Below are 22,057 nucleotides of genomic sequence, written 5' to 3' on the forward strand. Positions count from 1 at the left end.
TCTAAATATGTAGAATCCATAGCACTATTTTTAATATTTTTTGGTGTATGTCTAAGAATAAAAAGTAAAAACTTAGTTAATGTGTATCAATTCTGCTATGACCTACACCAGTTTACCCACTCACTTTCCTTTCCATGAGCTTTTTATGAATAATTATATGTATATATATAAAAGATGTATTGCAATATATAAAAGAAGAGTATAAAAAGATAAATAATGGTGCAGTAGTGAAAACTCCCACAGAAATGATGAACATACCCATCAATGATTAAAGACAGTCTGGTTCTGAGCATTTCTATATTTTTACTGTGGTTTGTAAATGGATAAACAGAGTTGTCTCTGTTTTATAAATAGCAACCAAAACTTTATGTCAGTCCTGACTGTAAAGCTGTTTCATGCCATTGACCTTATTTTGTCAGATTTCTGTAATGTAAAAAAAAAAATATTTGTGTTCTCTGTGTATCTGCAACTATGGGAACCATGAAGAAGAATACAGCTTCTGTGGCTCATCAAGGCAGCCACCTGTTCAAATAGATATACAAAACTTTTTAGGCTTTTTTTTGAAGAAGGTTAGAAGAATACACAAAAAATTATCAGTGAGATTATAATTTCTAGGGTAACTTAATGGTCTGTGAAAAATGGATATTGATGTTACAGAAAATGTGACTAGCAATTCATGGCTACTATGTTATCAGAAGAAACAGAAGGAAATTCAGGCAAGAGAAACAAAGTTGAAAAAGAATCTAATTTATCAGGAAGGCGACCTATAGTCTTGCTTTAGAAGATCACAGCTGTAACCGTGAGAATGCAGTTTTCGTGGTGTTTTTTTAGTACCATGTATTAACTAATTTCTTTGTGTAGCAGATTTAGAAAAGAACTTGCAGGGGAAGAATATTTAAATTACTGTATGCAAATGTCCTGGTGTGAATTTTTAGACACAACTGCCACCTTCACCACTAGTGATTTTGCTTCCTTGAACACCAAAGATATTCCCAGAGAAGTACATTGCAGTACTGTCTGGAGCATGGCTATGTGCTGCTTAGAGATGATATTTCATATTGTTACTTTATAGTTGCCTAAGTGTCTGTGTTCCAACACTTAGTTTGCTGCAGGATTATTCGAGATAATGTTTAATATTTGGGTAAGTTGTCAGCAGCTTTCCGAAAGTTTGGCAGCAGTTGCTGAGAGATTTTGGCAGAAGGGCATGTGAAGAAAGTCAGGTGTTTTTTCTTCTTTTTTAATCTTAAAATGACTAGTAACATTGTTGCTAACAGCAGTTGCAACAAAACTAGCATGAAATGCCCTTTTGATGTTAACTCCTTGAATCGCTGCTCCGCTGCATCTTTTCCCCTTCCTACAGGCAGTTTTTAGCTGTGGATTTAGGAACCTAGGCTAGGAACACGATTAGGACCAGCACATGAACTGTGTGCTCAGTTGCCTAAAAGTAGACATCCAATGCCATTTTTTATGCCCTATGTACATAAAGACACATACATGTGGCTGGCACATGGGACCTAAATCGTGTGGCAGCAAGGTGGGATATGCTGACTTACTGCTGCAGGCACTAGGCTATCATTAGACACAGGATCTTATTTTATTTCAGTGTTTCTATGTGAAACTGAGTGGAATCTCTTTGGCTGGAGACCTAAATACCTGACATGCCTATAGTCATTTCAGAGTAGACAGAAACAATTCAGGCACCTTACTTCAATCCTTATTTGTACACATAGAATCTCATCTGAAAATGTAACATCTCAGTTAACTGAAAGGCAAGCAGAAAAAGAGTAGGAGGTGCAGTCTCTTGTGCAAGTGGAATATTCTGGTAAGTCAGACTTCTAAACATCCCTCCTGGAAGCTCTCAGCCAAGCTTGTCAATGGCACCATAGGGTTTAAGGCAGCAGGTAGTTCTGTGAGCAACCTCATTTCCTATGAAAATGTCTTGTGGCTGAATTGCCATGTCGATTCTGTGATGCCAAAAGAGATTGCACTAACGAAATATTTATAGGACTTTTATAGAGCTTCATGCTTTAGGCGCCTTTTAAGAATATAATCACCTGAAAACTTCCATGCCTGTGCGAATTCTTATTGCATTTGTCCAGTGAGGTAGCACATTGTTGTAGGGTGCGGACAGAAAATAGGGAAGAACCCAATCAGCTGTCTGCAAAATCTTCCTTTTCTTGCCAAACTGGAATAAAAATATCTAGCTGAAACCTGAATTCTGAAGGAAGTCTGCTCTGAAGAAACTCTGGAAGAAGCAGATTCCATAGGAATGGAAGAACAGAGAGTACTAAATTAAAATGGCTTATTGTCACTTTCCTGAAATGGCTGAGCCCTGTATGTCTGATGACCATCGGCATGGGCAAAGTGGTCCTCTCCCTGACTGGAGAGGTGGGCAGCAGAGATCTGCATAGTCCTGTTGAGCCCTTCAGTCTAGGGAGAAGCTTTAGAAAAATCAGAAACTAGACTCCTCAGTTACTTCTTTACTAATAAATTCAACAAAATCTGGGACTATTCCTAAATTTTAGAGTGTCAGTGTGAGTCAACTGACACAAGGCTACTTGGCACATTCTTAGTCTTCTGCCTTTAGCATTTTCTTACCAACTTTTCCTGGGGGGTGGGGAGTTGGAGTGTTCTGTGGTGCACCTCCAGGAAGCAACTTGTTTGGAGTCATCTTGCTTTGAAGTAGAGCAGAGATCCTAACACAGAAACTGATTATTTTGTGTCATTTGGCTTCAGTGCTCAAAAATGTTTCTGTGCAAGTCTAGTGTGCCAGTATTGGTGTCATTTCAAGATGTAATTTAATGGGAGATGCTGAGGCAGTGCTGCAGGTAAAACATGCCCTTATCCCCATTTGCTTTTGTTTCTGGTCACCTGATTTCACTACTCATCATTCCCTCCATGAAAAAAATAGATGTGACAGAGAATGAAACCGGTTTAAGAAAATACAGATAAGTTTCTGCAATGTTTTTAAATACAAGTGGCTCCTGGGAGAACCTGACCGTCAAGGAGCAGTATACAAGTGAGTGTGGCACAGGGAACCTTCTTGTGAGCAAGAAAGGGAGAGAACAAACCCAGATAGAAGAAAGAGGAGGGATCTGGGGAGAAGACCTTCCCTTTTGCTGAGCAGGATCTATTGGATGCACCCAGCTGTCTGTACATTTTGAAAAATATATTTAATGTAAACTTGGACTCAGGAGCACACATTCATTAGAAAGGCAGAATTGTTTATTTATTAAGATTTTGGACTAATGTAAGTATTCGAGCAGATTTTCAGCTTTATTTATTTATATTTTAATGGAGTGAAACAATCACAGCATTTAGCTAGGATTTAATTACAGAAATCATTCTGATATAGCTGAAGAGATAAATGCAATGCTGTATAATAATTTCATGGTTTGCTGCATGTTTTTATGTTATCTCAGAAACATTAAATGATGCATAATTTAACTTAATTTTGTGAATGAAAATATTGTAGGAGGTAATTGTTATTGTTTCTTCTCTTTGACTTTCAAGAGATAAGTTGTAGGGTGCTGGCAGAGCTCTGCTGAAGTTAATGGTTCCTCAGGTAGTGAAGAGGGTCTGCCTAATTAGATCTGTCTGAAATAACCAGTGTCCTCCGAAAGTGCGTAGAAGGAATGTACATTAAATCAACAACCTCAACAAATGTACGGTGTACACCCTTCAGAAGGGAAATAATTAAGGTTGTGTGAAGGTTCAGTAAGGAATAGTTTGTGGCCTGCTCTATTAGCACACTTGTTACCTAATGTGCTGCATTGGGATGAAGCAGGATGCATGGGAGTCATCCTAACTGTGGGATTTCAATTTCTAAACTCAGGAAGCATAAAGGGGTGTGCTCCTTATGGACCCTCCTCAGAATCTGGGCTTGGGTGAAGGATTTGGGGAACTCTCTCTGACCTCAATCTGAGTTTTGCCTGGCATGTGTCACATAAATTTGGTATAACTTTTCTGCCCCCCACAATGTGACTTTAGCCTCCCAGTGCATGTTTGGAAGTTTCCAAATTTGAATTTGAATAAAAGCCTTTTTTCTGCATTCTAAAGTGCAGGTTTGAAATATGTAATTGTGTAGAATTGTTCTTATTTTTGTAACTGAAAATGCTTTTTCTGTGTGTATACTTGTATATATATATATATATATTCCTTACTATGGGCTCTTTCAAGTTGGAATTTCATGTTGTGTTAGTACAGGAATACTGTTCCTCCTCATTGTGGATCACATTCAGAAGTACCTGTAAGAGTAAGTTTGAGGCATATTTTTTCTGTGAATGAAATACCCTGCCACATGAAGGCAAGCATGGGATCCTTCTAGCATGTTTTCACGCAGCCTGTCAAGTTTCCACATGAATCTGTGTGGGAGCTGTTGATCCACATGTGCTGAGTCCTGTGTGTGCCACTGGTCTTTTTTGTTATGTAGAAGTAAAGCTCAGAACCCTTTGCTATGCTGTGAAAATGCACCTTTTTCCAGAGCCATGCATATGAACCCTTTGAATGAAGAACACCCTTTTACTGGTTCTCTTTGATAGCTTCACATGCGAAATTGCATTGACGTGTGCAAGGATGCAATAAACCTGAAACAAACCCAGAAACAAAAACCAGACTCTGGATGTCTTGAATGACTTAATGTAGCACTTCATCAGAGCTCACTGTCCAGAGGAGAGTAAACAGAAACTATTTTTGAAGTGACAGGCCAGAGTAAAATTGTCTCACAGTCTTCATTTTACTGATGCATCGCGTGGAGGTCCAGAAGCCACATTAGAGAAGTGTAATCCTTCATCAGAGCATTTGTTTGGTTGCCTAACATCTGTGGATTGTTAAGATAAGTTATTACACAGACCTGCTTTAGTTTAGATTAGTTTGGACCACATCCCAGTATATTCAATCAGGATATAATTCCTGCATGCTGCTGAATTGCTTGTTCCACATACTTCTCTAAAAATGTTTTTCAATATACAGTTTTGTCACTGAAAACCTTCTGTCACCTCAATTTTTGATTTTTTTTTCCTCTTAAAGAAGCGCTTTTATTATTTTTCCTTTTGGACCGTAAAGATCTCAAGGCAACTGTAGCATTTTTTAATTCTGGAAGAGATTCCTAAACAGGGGTAGTAGTATATAGCTTCTATGTGAGTATAATACAGATTTCCTACATGTGTAATCTGTGGTGATTGGTATGTATTGTGTCCAAGAGCCAGAGTTTAAAAATAGCTGTAAGAAAATGGGTTTGTATTTACTTGTCTAGTATTTCTTCTTTCAGTAGTCTGTATTTTTCGGAGTCTCTGTGCATTAGCTATTCTTATTTGTTTGTATCTCATAATATTTTGCATAAAATTAATTACAGTATCAAAGGTGATTATGCAAATTATCAGTATTTTCTTGAATTTTATTACATAATTTATACATATTTAAAATTATTGAATGCATTAAGTTGTAAAGGAAGTATGTTACTAGGCTTGCATGCATATTGCATACAAATTGCACATGTGTGCAATTTAATTAGGATAATTTACTTTTACTTAAGTATTCCTTATCCTTTAAACAAACTCTAGTTGACTAATTTTTTTATTTACACTTTTTTCAACCTTTCTTGGAAACTGATAAAATACAAGTAATGACAATTTTTTGTTACTGACCTTGGTTTATAGCGTTGACATAGATTTTTTACACAGACACACTTGCATGCACACTTTTGCTGTCTAATGAACTTACAGCTGTGGCAGATCCTATAAAAGCATTTTAAAATGTGGCTTTTTTTCCTTTAGTCTTGCAGTTTTTTTTGAATACCTTAGTAATAATAATCTGATAGACTAAAAGACTGTTCTACTTAGAACACATAGTCTAATAAAGTGAATTGCTGGTTTTCAAGGTGTACTAGATGGAATAAATTAGACATTTTGGAATCAAGGGCTTTTTTTGTTTTTTAAAGGTCTAGAATTTATCTTTGTCAAAGTTGCTGTTTCTATTATCCTATTGAGTGTTATTTGTTTTCATCATGATATATGTTTATGTCCCTATTGGAATAACTGTAGCTTTTGATTAAGGTTGGGTCTTTTTAAACTAATGTATTAGTAGATATTTTATTATCCTTCTTAAATAGAAGAAATATAACAGTCGTCTTTTGATAAAGATACAATCCTGACAGAGGATAAAGAGTTGGATGTCCTCTCTGTGTGGTTTGGTCAAACAGTGCAGGAATGCACTTGGAAGTTCTGATGTAGTTTTCAGACCTGAAAAGATAGTCTATTCTAGAGTGTTTTAAATAAATGTTAAGTATTTTAAATATATGAAACGCCTAAAGTTTTCATTGTGCCTTGTAAGCCATGCACTACCTCCACAAGCCAGAGAGTAAAAGAGCTCCATAATAGAACTTTGTCCTATTTCAATTTCTTTCATGAAGTGTTTTTTCACTCTTTTTATTTTAAGCACTGTATAATTTTGTGACTGTTGCATCATTCCTGTGTTTACACAAAATAATTCAAGCATATTTTTCCTTCCAACTTTTGTCATCCTTCTTAGCCTCATTGCAATTTTACCCATTCCTATATACTTTCCATATTAAATTAAGAGGTTTTCTTTACCATTTTCCTTAATAATCTGCTTTGTTTCCTCTCATCTCTATTTTTATTTCTGAAAAAAATCCTCTCTCTTCTATATCCTTCATGCATTTTGCCTATTTCTTCTTCTTTCTGAAAACTGCTTTTTTATTTGTCTCAATTTTTTCTTTAATTTTCACATACTTTAGTCTTGATTAACCATTTATTTTTCTCTGGTGAGTTGCTCCTGTACATAAGACTGTATCTACACTATACAGGCTGGAAACACAGAGTCTTGCTTTAATGTGTGTGCTCCTGTATATCTGTGTGTAGGAATGAAACCCTCCAATTAAAAAAAAAATCCTAGGCACCACAGTCTAGGCACATAACTTAATTGTGATTTACAGGGACACATGTTTGTTAAGTTATTCTTTGCAGCTATAACTCAAAGAGATTATGATGATAATTTGCAAGTAGTCCAAAATATGGTACTTCTTCATTCTTTTCACTGGTGTATTTAGTTTTCTGTTAATAGATTTCTTAAGGTTTTACTTTACACTTCTAAGTAGTTGCAGTAGGTGTAGCTAAAATCATTTACAGTACATAATGAATTTATTTACAGAATAATGTGGAGTTATTTAATGTGAGAAAATTAATTCACAAGAAAATACCGTGTCAATTTTTTGTGACCTCAGAAGTTGGGAGTTAGCTGGGCAGGACACTGCCCCTTGAGGTACAAGTCCTGTTTACAGTCTGGTGGGCTTGTCTGTCCTGACAGTGATCCACACCAAGTGGAAAAAACCCAACCCACTCCCCGCTGCATCAACCCCCCCAACAAGCACTGGTCACGTTGTCGGTGTCTGTTCAGAGGAGAACTAGGGCTGGGCTGAGGGAGGATTGCCACAGGTAGGACTGATGTATATTGACTACACATTTTGGAGAAGCTCGCATAGCATGTGCCTGTAGGATGCTTGGCTCTAGCCAGTGCAGAAGCATGTTCTGGTCCTGTCATGAGCACCAGCCTCACTAGCTCAGAGAGCCAGAGGTCGTACCTGCCTGGCAATAGTGAGCATGCATTCCAGGCTCTGGGAGGTAGCTGCACTGACTCTTCTTGTTGTCTTCAACTAGGTTATGTGGGTATGCAATTTATGTCGAAAGCAACAAGAAATCCTAACGAAATCTGGAGCGTGGTTTTTTGGAAGTGGACCACAGCCGTCACCCAGTCAGGACGGAACGCTGAGTGATACGGCGACGGGTGCAAGCTCGGATGCACCGAGAGAAAAGAAAGCCAGACTTCAAGAGCGATCGAGGTCACAGACTCCCTTAAGTACAGCAGCTGCCTCATCACAGGAAATCTCTTCTTCCAGTGTGCAGCCTGACCGTAGGAAAGGAGCAGAAGTGTCGCAGCCAGCTATGGGCCCGGACCAAAAGCAAGCTTCAAGGTCTAGAAGTGAACCTCCAAAAGAGAGGTAATGCTTTCTGTCCAGATAGAGCCTACAATGCTAAATGCTAGTTCAGTTGAGCCTTCTGTATGTTGACTGCTGTGCAAAAACAAAGAGTAAATTGATTTACTGACCAGGGAAGGATAAATTTTTGATAGCAAATACATTGTCTATTTTGGTCTGTGCAACAAAAATGGGGGAAAAAAAAGTATTTTATGGATATTCCCATATACTTCAATGCATTTTGATGTACACTTTGAATATGGAATTGTAGGTTACTTGTAAATTTTAAATTTGTCTGATATTTTAAAGTTATTAAGCAAAGAGCAAACCTTTAGCATTCTTGAATTTTTAAAGCAGCACTCTCCTGAAAAATCCACACCTAAGAAAGCACCCCGTGGAATTTTTTCAGATAACCTTGTTTTATCTCTTCATCAATGATATTTCCAATTTTATTGTTAGAAATAATGCAATTTAAAGACCTAATTTACATGTGTGAAGTTAACATTCATGTAAAATAGCAATAATACCATCTTGAATTCAGAGAAAGTTGTTTGCAAGAATAAAGCAACCAGAAGCAAACTATTTTAAGTGAGTAAATGAGGTAGTTCTGAGCTGCATTCTGTGTGATTAATGGGTTGAGGAGTAGCAAATCAGGAGAGGCTAATGTAATGAAAAAGGGGCTGTTCTTTTGGCTGCTGCCTGGCAGATGGAGGAGCAGTTGAGGAGGGAGCCTGTGACAAAACAGGAGTCTGCCATAGAAGATTCTCCAGATTCTGGCCAGAATGGTTGATGGTTTTTTCCCCCTAGCTATTGGAGCTGAAAATGGATGATGAGCAGTGGCTAGGAACTTACTGTGTGGGTGAGATCTGTCTGGGTTTAACTGTACCAAATTCAGGTTAGTGCTACATATATGTATTTTGTAAGTGATGCCCTCCCATAATTCTGTTGACTTTTGTCCCTCAACACAGGGAAGGCCCCCAGAGCAGTTGTAACTTTTAAGGCAGCAAAACACTATATTTCTGTTTTGCTGCCCAAAACTGAGATGTTCATATTAGTTATACAAAATTAGTGTTCTTTACTTGTCAGTGAGAGTTTCAAATGAATTCCAAGCATTCTGATTAAAGACTATCTGTAGTAAGCTCAGGTCCCATTAATTACCAAAAACTCTGGAGGAAGAGGAGATAGGGGAAAAAAAAAGAAGGGAGCTTAATGTGGATGATGTCCAACTTTGTTCTTTGTGAGGGTCTTTGATATGTAATCCAAAGATGTGTCACTTGTGGAAGGGAAGATTCAGTGCCACAAAACAAAGACCTTGTGACTTCGTCCTAGTGTGCATTCTTCTCAAATACACTGTATATCTGTGTTCCTCCTTCTTCAAAATCAATGGATTCATATGTGAACTGCTAAATGAAAGGACAATTGGAATGATGAGAGAAATAAAAATATCCAGCGTAAGGGAATTTTATGATTATTTGGCTTGCTTATTGGCTTGCAGAATATGAAAGAGAAAAAAAAATCATGCAGCCTCATTATTCATTGTTTTGTACTTATGTCTGCATAGAGAAATAAACTTCTCATACTCTTTTATTACTGGAGAAAGGAATGCCATTAATTTATCTCAAGAAATCAATTTGCTTTCCTTTACATGCTTCTGAAATGGGCATTCTTTTTAGACCTTCAAAGATAAATCAAACTGGTTTAAATACTATTTCTGGATATATTATCTTTTGCATTTTTTTTATATCTATATTACTTCTTTCTGGAATATTATTGTTGTAGATACTCCATTTGGTGATATTTATATCTATGCTGTCAGGGCACTTGAAGTGAATTGTGTGGTTAATCTGTAACTCTCATGACTGCTGCCAGAAAAATGGAGAACATACTCCAGTACTCTGTCATAATGCTGCAGCTACTACAAAGACAACTCTGGGTCTTCTTACTTACGTGGGTAAATTATCCATGTCAATATTCGTTTTTGATTTTACTCATTAATTGGACCATTCATAATTTATATTTTTGTGGACTCTGGAGGTTGTTTGCTATTGGAAAATAAAATTAAGATGGAAGGATTAATAGATTTAATTTGTGTTAATGGATTCAGTATTTTCTGTTTTTCCATAGCTTATTCTGGTTTTGAATTTGTTTTCCATAACTGTATGCAAGTATTTCTATTTTCCATTCAGTTCTTCATACTGTACTCCTTTTCATTGTAGGAAGAAAGCAGTATTGGTTTCTGACCAGAATGGCAAAGGTGTAAAGAGTGAGCGTAAGCGTGTGCCAAAATCCTCACTTCAAAAAGAAGGACCAACAGATGACAGGGAGCGTAAAGAGCGGCATGAAGGTAGAAGGCTGGAGAAAGGCAAGTCACAGGATTACCCAGACTTGCCAGAGAAACTTGAGGAAGGCAAAGTGCCTGACGATGAAAAACAAAGGAAGGAAGATGAATATCATACCCGTTACAGGAGTGACCCCAATCTGGCAAGATACCCTGTAAAACCACACCCTGAGGAGCAGCAGATGCGCATGCACGCCAAAGTTTCTAAAGCACGACACGAGAGAAGACACAGTGATGTAGCTTTGCCACACACAGAAATGGAGGAAGCGGAGGTACCTGAGAATAAATTAGGAAAACGCTCACAATTACAGGGAACTCAGGACAGAAAATCTCTTGTGGAAACTCAGAGGTCGTACTCTATAGACAGAACAGGTGATGTAAGAATTTCTGTTTCTAAACAATTAACTAATCATAGCCCACCAACTCCCAGGCATAGTCCAGTTCCTATAGAACACGTAGAATACAAGAACCACGATTCCTTTATAAAACAGAGCCGCCTTGATCCTAGCTCTGCTATTCTCATGCGAAAAGCAAAGCGGGAGAAAATGGAGACCATGCTAAGGAATGATTCCCTTAGCTCTGACCAGTCGGAATCAGTGCGGCCATCCCCTCCAAAGCCTCATAGAGCAAAAAGAGGCGGCAAGAAAAGGCAGATGTCAGTTAGTAGCTCAGAGGAAGAAGGGGCATCAACACCAGAATATACTAGCTGTGAAGATGTGGAGATAGAAAGTGAAAGTGTCAGTGAAAAAGGTAAGGACTTTTCTGTATATTATGCACATGGCCATGATTTGGGGCAAAAAAAAAATCTGTATTTTTCTCTCTCTTCTTCTCTTTTTAATTATACACTTTTCCCCTTTGCCTTTCTTTTTTTTTGCCAATTGAGAAGTGTTTCATACCTGATTACATGTGCTTTACAATGTTTCCTCTTGCATTCTTAGTTGAGGTGGTTACAGGTAGCATCAGCTGTTGAGTTTCTTTTTGATTCTCCTCCCTCTTTCACCTGGAAGGGACAGAATTCAACTGTTTTAGTCTACTCTCTTGATGATATCTGTACTACTTTGGTCATTTCTTCATTCTTTTGTCTGTATGTAGAACAGTTTTCTGTGGATGGATTGAAATTAAAAGTGACTTCTGTAACAATCAGAGGAGACCATTATAAAGCATCATAAGATATGCAAATTTTACTACATTTAATAAAATATCAAAAATCTGCCAGAATTCATTGTTACTGAGGACAAGTAGATATGGGGCAAAGGGAGTGTTATGTAGAAAAGAAATGAGAATTGACAAAGTTGTTGTCTAGATGAATGTTCTCTCGAGCTAAGAAGTATGTTTAAAGTCTTTTATTTCAGTTTGTTTTCATCTGTTGATGCTAACACTCAGCAGCAAGGAGTAAGTTGTAGTACACTGTGTGCTTTTAAACAAAGCCTTTCTTCTGGCTGAAGAAGTTAATTAAATTTAGGGACTGTAAGCAGATAAAATAAGCATTGTCAGAAAAGACTGTGATAGAATTTAGCAACAGTCTTATAATCCTGCTTTGTCTCTATGTGACAGTACAGTGAGATGAAAGCTTAGTGTGTCTTTGGAAGTAGCTTTTAGCTCCTTACTTTAACTATCTGTGTTTGTACCTTGAAAGTTTCTTGCTGGTATTCATACTGAAAATGCCAAAGGCTTGTCTGCATTGCCTTTTAGTTCCTGGCACTGTTTCCTGACACGTCTGTGATTCATTTATGCTAACCTGTCTGTCTGTCTTTATCTGATGTTGTGGTCTCCTGGCATCACCTAAAGCTCCAGGAATACATAGCAAAGATAGCAGATTTCTCTCCTATCCCATCTGATTAACTGCTCATTTTAACTTTCTAAGCATGAGCTTTGCCATTCAAAATATGGAAACTTGCTTTTCTGCTCATTTTTAAGAAGGAATGGTGATCATACTCTGAAACCTTATTCTAGATTCCACTCAAACATTAAAAAAAAAAATCTTACTTATTTGACTGAATTTTGTCAAATACTGAAATGTATCACACAGAGATTTGTACAGTCTCCATCCTTGGACATACTCAAAACCCAAATGGAGAAGGCCCTGAGCAATCTGCTCTGCTAGCACAACTTTTGAGGGAGAGTATTTGAACTAGGAACTTACAGAGGTCCCTTCCAGTCTCAACTATTCTGTCTTTCTAAAACAACACATCTCTTTCCCTTATTTTGTGGCAATGTTTTAAGCTGACATTTGGATTTGTGTAATTTTCCCTGACTCCAGCTGTTGGTAGTAGAAGTCAGTAATACAGCCTTTCTTTTCCATCTTTTTTGCTTTCATTATGTTTATCAGTTTGAGATTACTTATGAAGTAGACAGAATTTCCCATAATCAGTGTAGGTTATTATAAACTGAAAGGTTGTTGTTATGTAAGTCAAGTCCAGGCTGAAAGTTACTGATATAATGACATTGATGTAGTTGGTGTTATTAGCTGCTTTCAGGCTCATGACATTGATCTCAGCTTTTGACCAATTTCCCAGTGTACTGTCAAAACATTAAGGCTTGATTTTTTTTCCTTTAGTGTTATGAATTCCAGAGAATTTTGAATGTTGCTAAAGGCTTATGTTCTCAATGACTGAATCAAGTTCTTGGTTACCTCCTAGACACATGTTTAGGGTCCCTCTTTACAGAGTGGAGACCATGGTTAGTATCATATCAGGGTGCTGCCTCACTGTATTTGAATAAAAATTATTCATGGGATTATGTTAGGGACCTGTCTGACCACTGACCTCCACATGTATGATTTATGTTGTTGAGCATTCCTTGGGACTTTGTATCTAACTGGCAGCATAAATATGTGTGTGTGTGTGTGTGTGTGTGTGTGTGTGTGTGTGTGTGGAGGGGTATTCAATGCATTAATTACAGAGGTATATTTATTAATTTAATAGCTATGATATTTAGCCATTATTTTTTTTTTGCCTGATTTTTGATATAACTTTTCCATAACAAGGATTGTAAATGGAAAGCCTTAAAAGATAGAAGTGTATAGCCCATAAAAAAGAGATAGGAAATGTGAATAGAAATGAGAAAGCAGAAGCATTTTTGATAGTAAAGTATCCTATTATTTTTGCAGTTACATTTTCATCAGTACTTGAAATACTCTGGAGTATTTAATAAAAATAGATGGAAAGGCAGGAGATTTTATTACCTAAGAAAATATTTTAGAAATCCCCCAGTACTTTAAAAATATATGCTACAATAAAAGTATTTAGTTTTAAAGAAATATATATATTTATATATATATATATATGTAAATAATTTTAAAATGCTGCTATTATAACCCTGATCATAATCCCATTCTTTGCAATTTAGCAGCATTGTTACAAACTGAATTTCACCAGAATTTCTTCAGATCTTTGCTTGTAACTTGGGAGATATACTGCACAGGTTCAAAGTTTATAGTGCTTTACTTTATAAGCCCAGGAGGGTCTGGAATCCATCCTCTCTTATCTAAATGTCAGCTCAGTCAGAAACCTGGTGCCAAAGTAATATAAATGGAGTTAGAAACTTTGAATGGTCCTATAAAAAACCCCAAGATCTTAAAAGCAATGTTTGCATTTGGTGAGTGCCAATATGAAATGATCTGCAGCTAAATAATAAAGATGCACTATTTTCAGTTCTATGTTGAATAAATAAAATAGAAGTTTCTGTGAGAAACAGCTTACAGAGATGATTAAAAGCAAATGATGCCACCGAGAAAGATACAGTACCGGTAGAGTGGATAAGACTGTATTGAAAATCAATAGCCAAAAATGTCATATAAAGCAGATACTGTGCAAATGTTATTTTTTAACATTTGCATTTCCTAGAAAGAGATTAGTATTGCATTATCCTCTCTTCTGAACCCAAAAAGCCTTCAAAAAAGCAACCTAATCTAGCTAGTACAGCCCCTGCTATTTACTGTAATCATTTAATATGTATTTCTTCAAAATTATTCAAAAAATATGCACAAGTACTGGAAGATTTCTTTCCAAAAAATAAATGTCTTTTGAAATCCACTGGGATTTTACTGCTTTGGTGGAGAATCCAAAGATTTGTGTCAAATTGTTTCCATGTTGGAGTAAATCTAGAAAAAGAGCACTTTATTGTGTCCAAAAAAAAAAATTGATGAGTGTCATCCCAAATTTTTATCAAATTATCTACACCCTTTACAGGACACTACAGATTGCTGATAATAATTTTCACTCTATTATCAATAGAGCCTGTAGAACTCATTTTTCTGAAATCTCTAATAGTTGAACAATAGGTGGACTGTGTTTCCACTGAAGTCCTGGCAAGGTGAAAGGAATCCTTATAGAAGGCATAAATTTCATTAATACTTGCTTTAAAGACAGGCTAGAATAACATAAACCAGACTATTAAAAATTAAATAGAGACCTCATTTTAAAAGTAACAGCTTCTGTCTGCTGCCATCCAGTGAAGAATGCAAATTGTATTTGGCATAAGTTTGAGAAAAAGTATTTTCTTTGAAGTTGAAAAATAAGAATTTGTGTAGAACTTAGTGTCCAGATGAGATTGTATAAAGGTTACTATATCCATTGATGGATACAAGAGATACTTCAGAATTTGTCATGCAAGCTTTGTAACTGGAAGATAAAGTATTGTTGGAAATTGGAGCAATGTGGAGGAGGTAAAGCTCCAGTACTGTTATGTAAATAAATGTGCTAATGATTTTACATTTTGCATACTTATTGTCCATATTTGCCTACATGCGTATTTTGTTCATGCACTTTAGGCTTGAAATTATGACTAATACTCACAACTTGGTAGTAAAACATTGAAAACCTAAATAAAACTCACTCTGTATACTTGCTAATGCATTTATTTGGGAGTGAGAAGAGGACGACAGAACTGGTGCCTTCTTTGGAAAAGAAATTGAAATGGTTTTCTGTTTTCTTTCAGTGAAGGCAGGATTGTTTCATTCATAACGCCTTTCTCACAGTACTGTGAGGAACAAGGCAACCCAATTTAATTTAATTTAATTCTTACAACATTAATTTCTGGTTAGAAAATGTTATGGGCAGAGATCTTGCCGTTTTCTTGGTTTATTACCAGGTGTGAGGCAGGGGGTTGTGAGCAGGAGGAGAGGATGTGGAGGTTAGGAGCAGAAAGGGATGCTGTGGTTTGCTGACAAATACTTCAGTGCTGGCTCAGCTCCAGGAGGAAAGGATCTGGCCCCTTCCTCCATCCTTTTCTGGTGTTTTGAGTGTCCCTTTTGGTACTTGTGCTTGGGGGTGCTCCCAGAGGAAGGAGAGAATAAATTATATCCTTGCCCCAGTGATTTGTTCCAAGCTCTGTAAGCATTGTTGACATGGAAAGTAGCTTGGGGGCTAAGAGGGAAACCACACACATGCAGTAGGGCCTATAAAAGAGCCAAAAGAAAACATCAGCAAAGGGCTGTAGAGAAGAGGAGACTGGTTTGAAATGTTTTTAGTTAAACTTTTTGTCTGAGATATTTTCAGTCTGGAGTGTAGGCAAGGCAAATTGTACTGTAACATCTGCTAGCATATTTTAACATCTGTTTGGAGAGTTGGGCATGGAGTTTTAAAACCGGAGCAGAATTTGTTTAAAAGTGTGGCTGAGATTTAACTTAGTGTAAAATAAAATAAAAAGAATATTTTACTTAGTGTAAAAGAAATACTTTCTCCTAGGAAGATTGCTGGTTTTTAGAAATTAGTTCAAATTTATCTTCTAGTCCTTTTGCAGTAATTTAGACCTACGTCTGATTCAGATTTTAATGGAAATATAATTTAAAATTACTCTAACTTCAGAGATTTGTTCATTGCTAGCATTATTCAATGCTATCCGTATTCAGTGCTTTTGAGCAGCTGAAATTATTTACAGTTCTTGTGGAGCTGTAAATAAGTGCTTATTGAATTAGAGTTGGGCAATAATAAATCTGGTCTGTGTATATGAAATTACTTAAAGTACATGCATATAAAAATGAGAAGAGCTGAACATGAGTGGGGGAAAAAAGTTAAATTGTTTTAGAGATATCCTGCATTTCAGAGAAATATGTAACAATATAAATGAGGATGTCATGAAGATATGTGGCTGAATTTTCCTCTAAAATCCTAATACAGCTCTTTTTCTAGTTTACCTTAAGAAGGTTATGAGCATGCCAGAGGAAGTTCAGAGGAAAGAGCAAAGTATCACCAAGGACTGTAAAACATGATAAATCAGGAAAGGTGGGATGGATTGTGTTGAATAGTTTAGAAAAGAAGTGGGAGTGAAAAAAGAAAACAAAGTTAAGGAAAACTGTAATCATAATTTCTTACTCAGCTGAAATGGAGGATTCCTGATAATAAAAATATTTTTCTTCAGAGCCTGCACTGAGATTGCTCTTTGTTAGAAGTGCTGCTGCTGTTCCTGAGGCAGGATCTGAGCTAAGTTGGGAACACCTGGGACTAAATTCACTGTATCCCTATCTGTACCTTTTTTTTTTTTTTTTTTTTTTGGCAGCCTGTGAACCATTTCCAGTAAAAATTTACATCATAATCTGATTTTGGAAAAGGAAAAAAGAAATGCACCTTTTGACTTACCAAGATGATGGCACAAACCATCAAGTCTAGATTTCTTTCATATCTATCTCAGTTGGCAAGACCTTATGTTTCTTTACTATTAATATGCCCTATCATCTGGGTTGCTTGATTTTTCAAAAGTTCATGATTTTATTAGTTGTTTGTTCTTTGTCGCTTACTTTTCTTCCACACAGGTAATTAATGAAAAAGCTACAAATTTGTCCTGATAGGAATTTTTCCAGTAGTAAGGTGATTATTTTCGTTACAGGAGGGCAGATACTGAAGCATGGTTGGATTGGAATCTTCAAAAACACTTAATGTTTGACATCAGGGTACCTCTACTTTCAGGAGCTATGAGAGTGTTTGAACTTGTAGAGAAACCCAGGAGCTCTATAGGCTTCTCCGTGAAAGATCAATTCTCAAGAACATTCAGCAGTCAGTTTTTTCCATACAGAAGCCATTCCAGGTAGCAGGCATGAGAATGTGAACATGAGCTCTGGGTCATGGAGCACTTTTTAAGTGTTGAAGAAGGAGATAAAAAAGCTTTTGAAAAATTTGCCCTAATTTTAGCTGCTGAGCAATGCTTTTCAAAGTACTTCTATGAAGTTAGCTGGACTTAAAACTCAGTAACTTGACACATGGCATGGGGTTATAGCCAGAGGTCGATTCTTTCCTACACTTCTGCTACTCAGTATTTTTTATATGCATTTATTTTTTGTATACCATAACAGTTATGTGAGCTTAGTGTTTACTGTAACTCTTTTGATCTGAGAACTTAGAGAAAAAGGTGAAATGTGAAAGATGAACCCAACTGAGTTTGTTAAAGCTGCGTAACTGGATGGTCTGTGCAGTGTATCGAAGGATGAGTTGTGGTCTTGGAACTGAAATCCAAACCTTTGCATTCTTCCACCCGTATGGGAAATCTGTCCCACTTTGGGTGCAAAATGAAAGCCTATGAAAGAAAAAGGTAAATGAATTACTGGCTTGTAGAATAATATGTGCATTGTTATTGGTTTTAATTTTGGTTAATTATAGAGTTAACTAGGAACAAACAAGCATCTGATTCTGTTATTTTCTGAAGATGTTTATTCTGTGTCCTTCTCTTAGTGTATTCATTCTGATCATCCTGTTGAATCCAAACATAGGGTTATACTGTGAGGTACTGAGTATTATTGGTTAGTACTTTGTGCTAATATTTTTCTTATAACTTTCCATATATTTTTTAGTGTACAATAACACAGCTGCTGTAATACACAGGAACCCTTCCAGTTTCTTTCTTTAAACATTGCTTTGAGTAGATAGGCTGGTCTATATGAGTTTTCTAAAATCAGTATACTGATAAACAGCTCTAGGAAAAACTTGATTGTGTCAGAAAGAAGGTTAATAATTATGAGATGCCTGTGTTTCCTTTGAATAAATATGCATGGTTTCATCCTGTTCTTGTCCATTTTGAATGTCCCTCTGAACACTGTTTTCCCATATTTGCTCATGCATTTTTATAGTCTTCTGGTGATTTTTTTGTTCCTTCTTTCTCTCTGTACAACATGTGAGCTTCAAAATCAGGGACTCCCGATCTATGCTTTGTAATCTCTTAAGCTGATTCTTATCTCCATTTCTCCTGTGATGCCAAGCAGAACATGTGCTATGGTTTGAAACAGGCCCATCCCATTGGTGATATTTACTGACTAGCAGATGAAAGGGCCATTCTTTGACTTTTTTGGCCAAGTAATGAATTGTGGTACATTCTCAAAGTCCTCAAGAGAAGAGTGTATGGAAGCCATCATTTAGGGTTTATTCTTGGCCTGTGTCCTACCTGGTAGTAAACAGAGTGCTAGCTGGACCAGGGCACAGCTGTTCCAGGGATTACTCTAAAGGCACGCTGTGAATGACAACCCATTTGGCACTGGCTAACACAATGGTATAAGCTGTAGTCACTTGTTCTATATTTATTTGTCTGCTGTTTTATTGCCTTGCATTTAAATTGTAAGTTCATTGGCGTCCAGATTTTCTTTTTATGATTGTACATTGCCTAAATTTATGAGATTTCGGTGCATGACTGAGACTCCAGCTTGCCTTGATGATAATAGATTAGAATGTTTGTTTAGTGCAAGGATGTATTATTGCTAAGTACCTTTTTGGTCCATATATTCTGCATCCTGCAGAATTTCAGGTTACGTTCTGGTGTCCTCTGACATGCTTGCATTCTCTCATAGACAGCTGCAGGTTGCCTCTATGAGCCTAGATGCCTGTTTTCACTACATAATAATTTGCTACTAATTGGCTAAATTACCCTTTTATTTGCCTGTTTGGTTTTCTTGTCAGGTATCAAAGTGATTAATGTATGTATATTTCTATGCTTATAAATATGGTGAAACTCTTCCTTTCATTTTTTCAGACCTTACAGCCTTTTTCATCCTTTGGGCTGGTGTCTTTTCAGTTTGTTTTTGGCTATTTTGGTTTTGTGGGCCATTTAGAAATGTAGTTGTGGGGCTTTGTTTTGACTTTGTTAATTTGTTTGTTTTACTGATGGCGTCACCTCTAAAAGATACAACAGCGTGATACTTGTGTGCATTGGACCTTTCTGCTCTTTTCATTTTCTACACCCCCATCTCACTATTTTTAAGACCTTAAAGTAATGATTTTGACAACTTATCATGTTTGTTTTCTGGTCCAAAAAAAAGAGTCTTATAAGGGTTTAGTTTAAAGGGAGACAGTTTTCTTTCACCATTCAGCTTGAAGAAATGTAAGGACAGGGCAGAGTTTTACAGTCCTATTTTCAGTTTGATAGGTGTTTTTGTCTTTCCTCCATAAGTTTGCTGTGAGAATAGAAAGTTTGCAAGCACGACATGTGCAAAGTGTAATATACAACAGTGATTATTGGTTGGGTTAGGCATGTAGAAAACAGCCAGGACCTACATTCTGCTGGTCCAACATGCTGTTTGTCAGTTCACTGCTCCCTCTGTAGATACCCTGCAGCTCCAGATGTTGACAGTTGAATTTGTTACTTTTTTAGGTATTCCAGCACTTTAAATCTCTGCATTTGTACATGTCTAACATCTTAAAAATACCTCTCTCTTATGCCTGAGATCCTCAGCATATACCCTTGACTGACTGCTAAAATTGTATATTAAGAGCTTTCTAATTGTTAAACAACTTCAAACTTCTTTTGTAGGAGAGTGGATGTCTTGGAAATACTGTGATGCTATGCAGTAAATGCATGCTCACATCAGAATTGTTTTAGACCCTTAAAATTAAATATTTTATTACACATTCTTTTAAGCCGTGTGGGAACTGCTAATAAAACATTGTATTTAGAATAATTTCTTTCTACATTTTCTTCCTCCCCCTCATGACATTTTTTATTTAAAGATAGAAAATGTCAGTATTCTTTACTTTGTCATCTGTGTCTTTGCTGTACCTTATGTACAAACTGGACCAAGTCTAACTTGCTCCATTGAGTAAATTGAGAAATATGTATTGTATGGTTCATTTGGGCCATAATTAGCATGAGATTATTTTGCAATTTTCAATGCAGATCTGCAGAGAATTTAAGGATGTATTGAAATTCCACTACACAGAGGTTTTGATGGCACATCAGGTCCTAGCTTAATTTGTATGATATTAGTTGTGGGAACTATGTGTGGTAGAGGAATAAGTAAAATGGTTTTATTCATAGAACGGCTTGGGTTGGAAGGGACCTTAAAGATCATCTGCCATGGACAGGGATCCACCCACTCCACCAGGTTGCTCAATATCCCATTCAAACTGCCCTTGAACCTCAAGGGATGGCGGATCCACAACTTCTCTGGCAGCCTGTTCCAGTGCCTCACTACCCACTGAGTAAAGAATTTCTTTTTAACATCTAATCTAAATCTCTTCTGGTTGGAAACTATTCCTCCTTATCCTACCATTATCTGCCTGTGTAAAAAATCACTCTCCCTCTATTTTATGTTCCTTGACTACCTCTCAGGCGTGTGTAATTCAAGACAAAATGTTTTCAGAGGTGCAGCAACATGTACACATTAATTTCTAGAATTTAAAATTCCAGTATTTGTAACCTAGTCCTCAATTTTGTAATTCTTTCCTCTGCAATATGGGCTTCAATTCTAGTTAGCTATACTCGAAATGATTGTTGGAATTCTATTTAAAGGAACTTGTCATGTTATTTTACTAGTTTTCTAAAGAACCCAAGTTCTCAGAATTGTTTAGAATTTTCATGGAATAAATTGGTGTAGACTTAAGGGCACAGATTTCTTTTTTCTTCTAAATTCTGTGCTCTAGATCTGCTTAGAAGTTGTCAGTTGCAAATCGAAGTCACTTGCTGAATAAGACATGAGCTTTGAAATTTGCTTCTTGTAGTAACAAGTCAGTAGTGCATATGTTTTAATGGTTGGCTTGTTATTAATTTTGTTGTTTTACTGAAAACATTGGTACCTTTTCATTGGAAATGTAAACTCAAATATAAATGTAACTTGCTATAAATTCAAAGGAACAATTTGTATAACTTTGCTGGTTTTTATAACATTTATTAACTAAAAAGCATAAATCAGCTAATAAATAGAAAAATATTTATAAAATTGATAAAATTTATATTTTAAAAATAAAAATATAAAATAAAAATATATCAAAGTTTAATATAGTTATGTTCTAAAAGTAGGTAAATATTTCCACATTTTTATGCCATGCTATTAAAATAATTAGGTTCTAAGAATTTATTTTGCCCTGTTGCTCAGAGAAAACAAAAACTCCAGATGTGGCCCTTTTTAAACCATAAGGCCACATGTTCTTAAAGCATTAAAATTGTGCTTAATGAGCCACCAGATGGAGCAGTCAAATCTCACTTTTTTTATTAGCCTCTGTGCAACAGTTTCTCTCTCAGCACAAAGAGAATCTGGGAATGCAGGCACACTTTACTACTTGAACCAGTAATTTAAAAACCTTTTTCAGATCTTATCTGCATGTGCATTTTTTTCCATAGTCAGATTTACATTTTCCTGTAGCTCTAGTGTTAATAGTGATGTCTGGGACATATTCTGCATATAGAAATTACACTGACACGAATGGCTCTATGGAAGCAATTATTCATTTCTTGAATTGAGTCCTATCCTCGGGGAAAAAACCACAAAACATAACAAGGGAAAGGTACTCTTCTTTACTCTTGTTTGAGAATCA

General features: G+C 36.4%; 1 protein-coding gene across 43 annotated transcripts in view; it reads left to right on the top strand.

The window, feature by feature from the left end:
* The window catches only part of RIMS1 (regulating synaptic membrane exocytosis 1), a 296,320-nt gene that overhangs the window by 129,753 nt on the left and 144,510 nt on the right, over positions 1 to 22,057 (top strand). For all 43 annotated transcript variants that reach the window (XM_068183776.1, XM_068183805.1, XM_068183804.1 and 40 more), the window contains 2 exons: positions 7,674 to 8,014; positions 10,207 to 11,078. In XM_068183776.1, the coding sequence (XP_068039877.1) occupies positions 7,674 to 8,014; positions 10,207 to 11,078 (1,213 nt within the window). The remainder of the gene's footprint in view (positions 1 to 7,673; positions 8,015 to 10,206; positions 11,079 to 22,057) is intronic.

This window comes from Anomalospiza imberbis, chromosome 3 (assembly GCF_031753505.1).
Source record: "Anomalospiza imberbis isolate Cuckoo-Finch-1a 21T00152 chromosome 3, ASM3175350v1, whole genome shotgun sequence".
Lineage (NCBI taxonomy): Eukaryota > Metazoa > Chordata > Aves > Passeriformes > Viduidae > Anomalospiza > Anomalospiza imberbis.